Source organism: Canis lupus, chromosome 10 (genome assembly GCF_048164855.1).
Source record: "Canis lupus baileyi chromosome 10, mCanLup2.hap1, whole genome shotgun sequence".
Taxonomy (NCBI): domain Eukaryota; kingdom Metazoa; phylum Chordata; class Mammalia; order Carnivora; family Canidae; genus Canis; species Canis lupus.
Window position 1 is genome coordinate 52,650,655 of NC_132847.1, and position 12,023 is coordinate 52,662,677.

The 12,023-nt window shown below is 41.3% G+C and overlaps 1 protein-coding gene across 3 annotated transcripts in view; it reads right to left on the reverse strand.

Moving 5' to 3' along the window:
* KIF24 (kinesin family member 24) overlaps window positions 1-12,023 on the reverse strand; it is a 78,435-nt gene that overhangs the window by 24,187 nt on the left and 42,225 nt on the right. For all 3 annotated transcript variants that reach the window (XR_012038188.1, XM_072841694.1, XM_072841693.1), the window contains exons 5-6: window positions 11,046-11,261; window positions 5,491-5,578 (exon numbers count right to left, since the gene is read on the reverse strand). Coding sequence is in view for 2 of the 3 variants with exons in the window: in XM_072841694.1 (XP_072697795.1) it covers window positions 5,491-5,578; window positions 11,046-11,261 (304 nt within the window). In the remaining variant the exon portion in view is untranslated. The remainder of the gene's footprint in view (window positions 1-5,490; window positions 5,579-11,045; window positions 11,262-12,023) is intronic.

Sequence of the window (12,023 nt, forward strand, 5' to 3'; positions counted from 1 at the left end):
TATCAAAAGTATCTGATAACTTTTTTTTATAAAGAGAAGAACCTGTTAATTTTTAACACTGGATTTTCAACTGCATGGCTAGAATGTTATGCTAATTGGAAATCACAAGAGTAAGAGCAGTAGTCCCTTAAACCTGCACCGCTAACTAAGCTCAGATGCTGGCTAGGCCATGTAAGGCGTATCTGTAACTGAACCATCTAGTTCAACTGTGCTTCTTCATCGTGGCCTCTCTCCTGTCACTCTGACTTCATGCTTACTTAGACTGTAATGTCATGATTATGTGATGTTCTTTTTATCAAACTTTTATTTCCTTTTTCTCTATTAGAAAAAGAAGATGTGCTTACTGTGGAAAACTTGGAAAATACAGGAAAAGTATCAAGAAGAAAATACATACTTCCCGTAGTCCCAGAGTTAACAAGATTCTGGTGTAATTCCTTCTAGTTTTAGGGTTCTCACACCTCTTTTGCCTTGTTTGTTTGTTTGTTTTTGGTCTCTTACAAGCTCCGTGAAGAGACAGGGGAGATCTTTTAAATTTCTACATTTGTGTAAACAATATGCTTGATAAGGGAAGGAACCCAGAGAAGTTAGTGACTTATCCAAGTCACATAGGTCAAATATGGTCAGGCTAGGGATACAAGCCAGGTGCCCTCTGCCACATGTGAGAGTAATGATGCTACTTCTGCTGGGACATAGTGAGAGCTCAGAGGCCTTAAGGCTCTACCTAGCAAAAGGAACTGTGGATACTGAGAAACTCACAGGATGGTTTGTGGTTCAACCCTAGGGGAGTCAAGAAAGGTTGTCTTCTGGGATTCTATTACAGAGTTTTACACTTTGTTTTTCACGCACCTTGTCTACCTTGTCCATCATGATGCACTGGTCACCTGTGAGTGTGCAAACCTAACGTGTTGAGGAGTCCTTTCCTGTGTAAATGCCTTTTAGGGAAGGCATGAAAGAATTTCTGTTCTGATCATTTCCTCAGCTTCAGAAACAGCCTGAAATCACCATTCCTTTCAGAAACTATGAAATAAAGCAGCTGAACTCTAAGTAAAAATGACTCAGTTTGTGAAGATCATCAAACTTCTAAGTGACATACAGACTCAAGTGTAGTGGTTAAGGTAGTGAAGTCTGAAGTTAGAATGTCTAGGTTTACGTGACAGCTCTGGCATAGGTTGTGTGAACTTTTGCAATGAGCAAAATTTTACAAGCCACTCAACTTTTCAGAGCCCAGTTTCTTATCTATAAAGTGATAATCTCATAGGTTACTTATGAGAACTAAAAAAGATTATACAAGATGATACATGTAAAACATTTAGAATCATGACTGGGACATGGTAAATTCTCAATAAATACTCTTTTTTTTTTTTTTAAAGATTTATTTTGGAGAGAGAGAACACAGAGGGGAGGGGCAGAAAGAATCTCAAGCAGATTTCCTGCTGAGCCCTAAGCAGGACTCAATCTCAAGGCCCTGAGATCATGACCTGAGCCGAAATCAAGAGCCCAATGTTTAACCAACTGAGCCCACTCAAGCCCCCTCCCCTCACGCAGTAAATACTCATTTAAATAAAAAAAAATATTTTTAAGATTTTTAATTTTTTTTTTTTTTTTTTTTTTTTGTGATAGTCACACACAGAGAGAGAGAGGCAGGCAGAGACACAGACAGAGGGAGAAGCAGGCTCCATGCACCGGGAGCCCGACGTGGGACTCGATCCCGGTTCTCCAGGATTGTGCCCTGGGCCAAAGGCAGGCGCCAAACCGCTGCGCCACCCAGGGATCCCCTTTAAATTTTTTAAAGTAATCTCTACACTCAGTGTGGGGCTCAAACTCAAAATCCTGAGAACAAGAGTCACAGGCTGGATTGACTGAGCCAGTCAGGTACCTCAAGAACTTACATCTTGAGGCACCTGGGTGGCTCAGTGGTTGAGCATCTGCCTTTGGCTCAGGTCGTGATCCCGGGGTCCTAGGATCGAGTCCCACATCAGGCTCCCCATGGGGAGCCTGCTTTCCTTCTGCCTACGTCTCTGTCTCTCATGAATAAATAAAATCTTAAAAAAAGAAAAAAGAACATCTTTGTGTAAACTTCCAAAACTTTCTTTTCACAAATATAAAACAACCAGAGTTTCATGCAAGAAATAGAGCTTTATAGATCAACATGAGATTCCATGAGCTGTCCAGTGCAAGTGAACCAAAAAAAAAAAAAAAAGAAGGAAGGGAGCAAAAAATAGGGAATGCATTTGGGGGGAAATGCAAGTCTGGGAGCTGAGCAAAATTAGTGCAATCAACTTAAAAATCACTAGGTTCCCTTTTCTTCTCATTACCTTCTCCTCCTCCTCCTCCTCCTCCAATTCCTCCTTCCATAACTAAAGTCTATTAGGCAAGTTTCTAAATCTAGGTCCTTTAGACAGAACGAGTTATGTGAGTAGTGAAATGGGGACCTGCCACCAAGATAGTAGAGACAACTGCTGAATTCTGTTGCCTGGGAAACATTCAGGGACATTATTAATAGGAATAGATGTGGCAAACTGAGCTAGTGTCTCACCAAGCATTTTATGTATGTTATTTCCTTCCCTATCACCCAACCCAATCATCTATCATCCACATGTTTCAGGCTCAGAAAGGTAAAGGACATACTGAAGGATATATGGCACTGGGACTCAGGTCTGTCTGGTTATAAGGCTTTACTAAGCTTTCTTCACATATACCAAAGAAGGGCTATGAGCACTTCAGTAGTATAGGCATTGTATACACATTTAGTTTCTATCACTGGCATAGAACTGAGGCTCATCTAGGGGAAGCTTTCACCATGTGGACTCTGCTACCAATTATAGCTGGGGCAATGATAAAACATGAACAGATTTATTAGAAATTAGAGAATGGATACTCATAAGAATGTAAAATGGCTATAAAAAGGACTTAAAAATCTATAAATCTCTGCTACTAAAAAAGTACTCATCAATTCCCCGACAGAAGAAATCTTGATTCCAAATCTGAGAAATGTGATGAGTCAGTGTGTCCTCTGTAAAAGCAGGGAAGACCTGGTGCCTGCATTAAGACCAGGTAATAAAATACACCTGAAGGAGAAGGTCCTGGAGGAAGGACAATCTCGTGTGAAAAATGAGGCTACTAGTTAGTTGTGCAGGTAGGCAACAAGTGGCCATGCCTGAGTGAACCTGAGGGTGACACTCAAAGATGACACCAGACAGTGACATTTGAGTAAACACATGGGTGATACCTGAGTGAGCATGAACAGGAACACCTGAGAAAGTGTGACATCTGAGTTGGCAAGTGCTGTTGTTTCGAGTCAGTAAATATTTATGAGGGCATCCATAATTTATATCAACTTTCCACCTTGATCTCAGCTGGCTTCCTTGTACATCATATATATTACAGACTGAGAGTATTGATGACGATAATGATAACACACTAACAAAAAACTTCTTTCTGTTTTTCTTAGGAGATATATCTTAGGAAAGAGCAGTACACAAAACTCTTCAAGGGTAGAGGAGGTGATTTGACACAGATTGTCTGTTAACACAATGATGGCCCATAGCTAAGGAAAAGGGACTTCCTCCTAAAGTTTGCTCCTTTCTCATTCAGTTGGTTTAATCTTCAAGGATAAAGGTATTAGGGGAACGAACTCTCCTGCCACTCCCTGCCAAATGAAGGAATGGCTGGGGGAGGAAGATGCAAGAGGACCACAGTGAATAGGAGTATGAGAGACAATTTCCTTAGGACACCACAGTGGAGGGAGCACTGGACAGGTTAAGAATGGTCAGTTTCAGGGAAGCCCCTTCAATACATCCCACAAACTTTTGTTCTGCATCTGCCTTTACAATTCCTAGAAAGGGGCTCTTGGCTCTTAGGTAACTCTAAATTAGCTCACTTATGTGCTACCCTCAAATTTTAGATCCCAGGAATCAGGAATATGATAATTACACAAATATGAAGTCCCAGCCCTTAAGCAAAATTTACCTATTTGTCCTAGGAAAAGGAAACTGTTACAAAAAGACATCAATAGTGGGTCATCTTGCCATTTCATACACCTAAGTCTCTGGAAGGGTATATTGTGAAGCTGTTTTAAAGGCAGGTTTTATCAAGTACCCAGCCTGCCCTTCTAGCCTTCTCTCTTTGACTCTAGGCAGGGTTGGTGGATATACTAAAAGAATGACTATAATGGCTGCAGGCTGCATGTTAGAATCACCTGGTGAGGTTTTTTTTTTTTTTAGATTTTTAAAATTTATTTATTCATGACAGACACAGAGAGAGAGAGAGGCAGAGACACAGGCAGAGGGAGAAGCAGGCTCCATGCACTGGGAGCCCGATGTGGGATTTGATCCCGGGTCTCCAGGATCACGCCCTGGGCCAAAGGCAGCACTAAACTGCTGCGCCACCCAGGGATCCCTTCTTATATATTTTTGTAAGGTTTATATATAATAATGAGTAAGTGTTAAAAGATAAATTTTTTTAAGAAAGATTTTATCCATTTATTTGAGAGAATAAGAGGGGGGGGGGTGGAGAGAGAACACAGCAGGGAGGAGGGGGGAGGGAGAAGGAGAAGCAAACCCCCACTGAACAGGTCGCCCAATGTGGGGCGCCATCCCAGGACCCTGAGATCATGACCTGAGCTGAAGGCAGATCCCAACCGACTGAGCCATTCAGTGCTCTAAAAGATAACTTTTAATAGAAGAAGATTTAAAAATACTTTTGGAAGGATATATATAAAAAAAAAAACTATTAAAATTAGTTGCCTCAGTTTGAAAAGGGAATGTAAGGGACATTTTATTTTCATTGTACCTCTTGAATTTATTTTTAAAGATTTTATTTATTTCTTTGAGAGAGAGAACCAGCAGAGGCAGGAACAGAAGCACAGTGACAGAGACAGGCGGATTCCATGTTCAGCACAGAGTCTGACGCAGGGCTTGATCTCACAACCCTGAGATCATGACCTGAGCTGAAATCAAGAGTCAGATGCTCAACTGACTGAGCCAGCCAGGCACTCCTATACCTCTTGAATTTTGAAACCATGTGAAAGTATTACCCATTTTTTTTTAAAGTATTACCCATTTAAAAAAAATTTTTTTAAGTAATCTCTACACCAAACTCACACCCTGAGATCAAGAGTCACATGTTCCACTGACTGAGCCAGCCAGGCACCTCTTACCTATTAAAATTTTTACTTAAAGTAAGAATAGTTCTCTCTAGCAGCTTTTCCTACTATCTTAGAAATATACATTAGCAGCCTGTGAAACTAGCACAGAAGTATCCCTCTCATGCATGAGGTTCTCCCATATGCTCTGTGGCAATGAAACAACAATCCTGTAGGGAAAGGAGCTGTCTTCTTAGAGGACTCATGTTTTATAAATGTGAAGAGGAATGCCTGTCATAGCCTTTTGGGTAAATCTGAGTCCATTTTACTTGTTAGATAGGAAAAATGAATTCTTTCTCTGTACTTAGGCTGTTGCAGGGGGTGGGTAGTAAGGAAAGAAGAGTTACCTCTAAGAGGAGCTCCACACTATCCACCTGAAGCTCTTGCAGTCCCACTATCTGTACCACGTGCTTGCTATCTTCTCTTGCAAAGAGCCTGCAGATATAAGAAGATGGTTAGTATGGCAGACCTGCTGTAATGGACCTTGTTCTTGCCTCCCCAGAAACCATTCCATCATTCTCCTATTAGATGGCAGTTCTGTTATTTGAGTGAGATTAATGTGTATGCTCCTGGTCTACTCCCACACCTCCTGACACCAGCTCTGGGCTTCAGAGATGTTCCTTGACTGTTGTAAACAAGTCAGCATCTTTGGCTACAATTAAAAGAATGAACATTAAGATCCAGACCTATGCCAATCAGTGGGTCATATATTCCTGGCTTCAGTGATTGGTTCAGGATTGGATATGGGAACTCTGCTGGTCCAATCAAAATAAAGTCCTAGTCTCTGGTTGTTAGGTTGCCTGGGAGTGAGGTGCTGGTGCTCTTTCTTTCTGGAAGTGAAAGTACATGGCCCTAGGAACAGTGGCAGCCATTTTGTATTCACCAGAGAGCCAATTTTGGAGGCTAACATCATAGAAAGCATAGCTGAGCAAAGAAATTAGGTCCTTATAACATCCCTGAGCTGCTAGAGTAAATAGATCCTAAGGCCTGATTCTCCTCTAGGCTTTATCTAATTATATGAGCCAATGCCTCCCCTAAATAGCTTAAGCCAATATAAGTGGGGTTCTACTTTATTTCCAACCTAAGGAGTCTTGATATATCTTCCAAGGGAGGAGGAAGAGCTGGTGCTGTGACTGAATTTCTCAGGTCTGTATGTAAGGTTATGTGGTCTATCATCATTTTTTTTTTATTTTTATTTTTTGGTCTATCATCATTAAACCAGATACATCAAGGCACATGTATTGATTGAATCTATTAAAGACTCTAACATTATTTTTCTCCCTTAATAAGATAGTGATTGAAGTTAGGAATGGAATTCCATTGGGCAGCCCGGGTGGCTCAGCGGTTTAGAGTCGCCTTCGGCCTAGGGTGTGATCCTGGAGACCTCGGATTGAGTCCCGCATCAGGCTCCCTGCATGGAGCCTGCTTCTCCCTCTGCCTGTGTCTCTGCCTTCCCCGCTCCTCTGTGTCTTTCATGAATAAATAAAATCTTTAAAAAAAAAAAAAAAGAAGAATGGAATTCCACTTTACAGCCAAAAAAGGAAATAATTTTCTCAAAATTTTTTCTTTTTTTACAAAAGATTTGAGAGGGCAGCCCGGGTGGCTCAGCGGTTTAGCGCTGCCTTCAGCCCAGGGTGTGATCCTGGAGACCGGGGATCGGGATCAAGTCACACGTCGGGCTTCCTGCATGGAGTTGCTTTTCTCTCTCTCTCTCACTTTCTCTCTCTCTCTCTGTGTCTCTCATGAATAAATAAATAAAATATTTAAAAAAAGAAAAAAAATATTTGAGAGAGAGAGAGAGAGCATGCACACAAGGGTGGCATGGGGGGGGCGGGGAGGAACAAAGGAAGAGGTACAAGCAGATTCTCCACTAAGTGGGGAGCCCAATGTGGGGCTTGATTCCATGATCCTGAGATCATGACCTGAATGGAAACCAAGAGACAGAAGCTTAACCAACTGAGCTACCCAGGTGCCATTAAAAAACATTTTTCCTTAGTTTATGTTTCACCCCAAGTTTCTAAACTTTTATAGAAGGACTGGAAGAAATCAGCTTCACCAATCTCTGTGACCTCTCAGAAAACAACTATTGGTACAGTCAGGCTTCTGGAATAAAGGAAGGACCTAGCTTTCGGAGTCCTCATGTCATTCCTGAACATATTTTCCTAGGCCCTACACCCTAAGCTCACCCCAGAAAAGTTCCTAATGGACAGCCCAAAATGTATTGCTAGATTTTAAAATCTTATAAGCAAGAATATATATATTTTTTAAATTTATTCATGAGAGACACAGAGAGAGAGGTAGAGACATAGGCAAAGGGAGAAGCAGGCTCCATGCAGGGAGCCCGATGTGAGACTCGATCCCAGGACTCCGGGATCACACCCTGAGCCAAAGGCAGGCGCTCAACCGCTGAGCTACCCAGGTGTCCCAGCAAGAAGTATATTTCTATCACTTTTTATGCAAGGGTATAAAAACAATTTAACCTCTACTTTTAAGAGTTAATTTGCGGCTTCATACCTAATTGCAGTTTCAACCTCCCCAGAAGTGTGTTTTAACTTCTCAATCAGACGTTTTTTTGATAAGCACTAGTGAGGTAATCTGTCACATGAGCCCTCTCTATCCCTCTCAAAGGAAAATGAGGTAATCTACCTAATAAGACCCCCTGCGCTTCCCCACAAAGGAAGGTGATCTTGCCTGGAACAATCTTTTATTTTCTTTTGCTACTAACTTCCTTGCTCTAGCCTCCTTTCTATAAAAATCTTCCATTTTGTATAATTCCCTGGACCTCCCCTCTACTTGCTAGATGGAATGAGGCCCGATTCATGAATTGCTTAGAAAAGCCAATTATATCTTTAAAAAAAAAAAAAAGTTAATTTGAAGATCCATAACTTTTGGTTTCTAGCTTATTAAGAGGTGGACTGATCATGTATGTTTCTGTTCACCTTTGTCAAAGTCTCACTATTACTTTTAGGAAATATATTTTATTAAAAAAACACACAGGATACAGCATAACAGCTCTAAACAGAAAGTATGCCATGAGTGGATCAGGACATTTCAGAAGTCCCAGGAAGATAGGCAAAAGAGATACTAATCAATTAGCCAGAGATATAAAAACAAAAAGAAAACACCTACAGCCCAAGACACTTGCAGAGTAAGTGTAGGTTCTTCCCTAGTGAGCCCTAAAAGGAAGCTTCAAAGAAAGGAGTTAGTATAATCCCATCTCCGTGGCTACAATTAAAGAGTGCAAACATACAGGGAAATATATGAGTAATTTATTAAAGAATGACACTCACAAATAGCTGACTAGACACCTTGACTGTCCCTTAACCCAAATAAATTGGATGGACGAATGGATAGACAGACACACAAACACAGCAGCTTGTATTCTCCTGCCAACTGTTCTTTAAACAAAGAGGACTTCAACTACCTCCATTTTGTCCTCAAATTTTCTAATTAGTTCTTTCCAGCTTATCTCTTCATTCAGGAAAAAGATCCTGCAGGCAAAGCATCCCTATAAGAGAATCCAAACTATCCCCTCAAGCAATAAGGACTGCCCAGAGCCAGCAAGCCCCCACTCAGGACTGACCCCAAGATAATGATCAACTTGACCTTCATGACCCACCTGGGAGTACCCACCAACCTTTGTCTTATATTTTCCTTACGTAAACCTAGAAGTATTTTTGGTACTTTGGAAGCAGTCTTTGAAATGTTAGTTTGCTGTCTTCCCAGTACTGGCCTCTCAGAAATAAATTTCTTTCTTGTTTCACCACCACTCATTTACTCTAACTTCGAATTTTGTCAGTGGCTAGTGGTTGACCTGGTCTGTTTGGACCCCCCAGAGCCAGATGCCAGCGCCCAGATACATTCTGACTGGAAAGAGCTCATAAATAAGTGCTGGGGCTTGGAAGAGAAGCTGTGATTGAGCTAACTTGAGGCTTCAGAACCAACAGAGAAGGTAAAAAGAAAAGCAACTCTCCTCCAAAGCAAACCCAAAGCAGAACCCTTCTTTATTTGGCAGTTGCTGTGTCGGGACAGAACCCTGAACACCTGTATATTCTCTGAATTGTGGCATACCTGAAGGTCCCCTTTCCTTTGGAATAGTCCACAGATGGCAGTCTGCCCAAGCCTAGTTGCTGGTTTCTCCAGTTTCACAACTTAATATCCTAGTACTCCTCTACCATGGGGGCCTGCCCTATCATGCTCTCCCTTCTGAACTCAAGCTGCTCTTCTACCCCCACCTCCCATTCCAGTGCTTGCCTGAAGCTTGTGGAATTTGCACATCCTTTTGGACAGCTCTGTAGGGGCTTGGATACCTTTGCTGGAGGCTAGTCTCTGTCATTGATTTAGCTTCCCCAGCCCTCTACCATGCTTAGCCTCAACTCTCTCTACTTGGTGTGGCTGCTCCCAACATGTCACAGGTCTGGTTAATTCTGTTATGACACCCTTTTATCTTTCCACGTCCCCTATTCCATCTCTCCTCCTTATTCTTCCAGTCAGTTGGTACCTTCACAACTTCATTGTTTCCTGCTCGATTGAAGTCATCTGTTTCAACCTAAATAAAACTTTATGCAGAAAAATACAATAGGGATTTAAAGTCAGAGTTACTGAATTCATTTCTAAATTACTGTATTATGTTGCATGGGCTTATAAGAGTTAAAAGTCTAATGTGAAGAAGAGAGATTTTTTTTTTACTGATTTCAGAAAACTATCATTAAATTTACCCTAAGATTATTGAGAGCAAAAAAATAAGAGAAAGCAGGAAATATTATTTATGGTTCTTCTAGTGTAATAATAGGTCAAAAGCATAGGAAAGGATTTAAGTACACGTTGACATCCTGACTTCCTGAAATCATGACCTTTTTCATAGACCAAAATAAAAGGGACAGTCTTTCAATAAACATTAGGATATTGATCACATAAAAATAATACTAATGCAGGGCCCCTGGGTAGCACAGTTGGTTGGGCATCCAACTCTTAGTGTTGGCTTGGGTCATAGTCTCAGGGTCCTAAGAATGAGCCCTGTGCGGGGGTCCAAGCTCAGGGAGGAGTCTGCTTGGGTCTCTCTCTCTCTCTCTCTATCCCCCTTTACCCCTCCCCATGCTTGCTCTGTCTCTCTCTAAAATAAATATTAAAAATCCAAATGGGGGATTCCTGGGTAGCTCAGAGGTTGAGCATCTTGCCTTTGGCTCAGGTCGTGATCCCGGGGCCCTGGGATCAAGTCCCACATCGGGCTCCCTGCATGGAGCCTGCTCCCTCTGCCTATGTCTCTGCCTCTCTCTCTCTATGTCTCTCATGAATAAATAAAATCTTTAAAAATAAATAAATAAATAAAATACTAATGGAAGGCTAATTTACATTTTTCTCTAGTTGAACTGATGGTTTAAAAAATATTCATCTGGGACGCCTGGGTGGCTCAGTTGGTTAAGTGTCTGCCTTTGGCTTGGGTCGTGATCCTGGGGTCCTGGGATCAAGCCCCGCATCAGGCTCCCTTCCTCTCCCACTCCCCCTGCATGTGCTTTCTGTCAAATGAATAAATAAAATCTTTAAAAATAAATATTCAGGGGAGCCCTGGGTGGCTCAGCGGTTTAGCGCCTGCCTTCGGCCCAGGGCCTGATCCTGGAGTCCCGGGATTGAGTCCCACATCAGGTTCCTTGCATGGAGCCTGCTTCTCCCTCTGCCTGTGCCTATGGCTCTCACTCTCTCTCTCTGTGTCTCTCATGAATAAATAAATAAAATCTTAAAAAAAAAAGAAAAGAAATATTCATCTGATTCAAGAAACTTATTTCACAAAAGGGCACAAATATAACAAGGCCTCGCATTAAATCCCATGATTCCATGATCCTGTGGGACTCTGGCCTAAAACAACGATTCACAGATTTATAGTTTCCCCACTCATAATCAGTACCTTTTTCTTCTATTTAAGAGGTCATAAAGCTGTCCACAGTAGATTTCATAGAAGCTGATCCACACGAAGAGGTGCCTTCTTGGCTGGGATACTTCTAGTTGCCTGAAGATATCTTTGGCAGCCAGAGCATAGAGTCCTGGGTTCTGATGAGTTCCTATCATGGTGTAGGTCTTCCCGGCACCTGTCTGTCCATATGCAAAGCAAGTGGCATTGCCTCTAGGGGAAAAATAATTTGTATAACATATATACTAAGAGAAATGCTAATCTACACATAGATTTTTCATGACAAAAATCAGAAACAGAATCCTGTTTATAGCTGACAAAATTCAACTATACGCATACAATCCTTTAAGGAAAGAACAGAGCTTTACATTATAAAAATGTAGGAAGAAGAAAAAATATTCTCAAAGAAGGACATGAGTTTTTTAATAGGAATTTGTTATGGAACTGGTTATACCATAAGACAACGGCCCCACATTCTAGAGATCAAGTAGATGATTTTGCCTTAATCCTAAAAGGTAAGTTTGATGAAAGAAGTAATAGAAAATTGGGATGCCTGGGTGGCTTAGTTGGTTAAGTGTCTGTCTTCGGCTTAGGTCATGATCCCTGGGTCCTGGGATCGAGCTGTGCATCAGGGAGTCCCTGCTCCTTGGGGAGCCTGCTTCCCTTTCCCTCTATCTGCCACTCCCTCTGCTTATATTCTGTCAAATAAATAAATACAATCTTTAAATAGAGAATTAAAATAAATACAATAGACAATGGAAGACTATATGAACAAGGTGTTAGTGACTACTCATAAACATTAAGGAAGTTTAGACAGAGGTAAAATCAGTATAAGCAAAATAGTTGAGGAATGACTCATAAAAGAGCTTTTCTAAAGGCCTCAGTTTTCACTTTCATTAATAAATTAATAGGTTACTTGTTTTTTTAAGATTCCTTCTAGCCCTGACATCATGTGATTCTAAGTGAGAATCACTA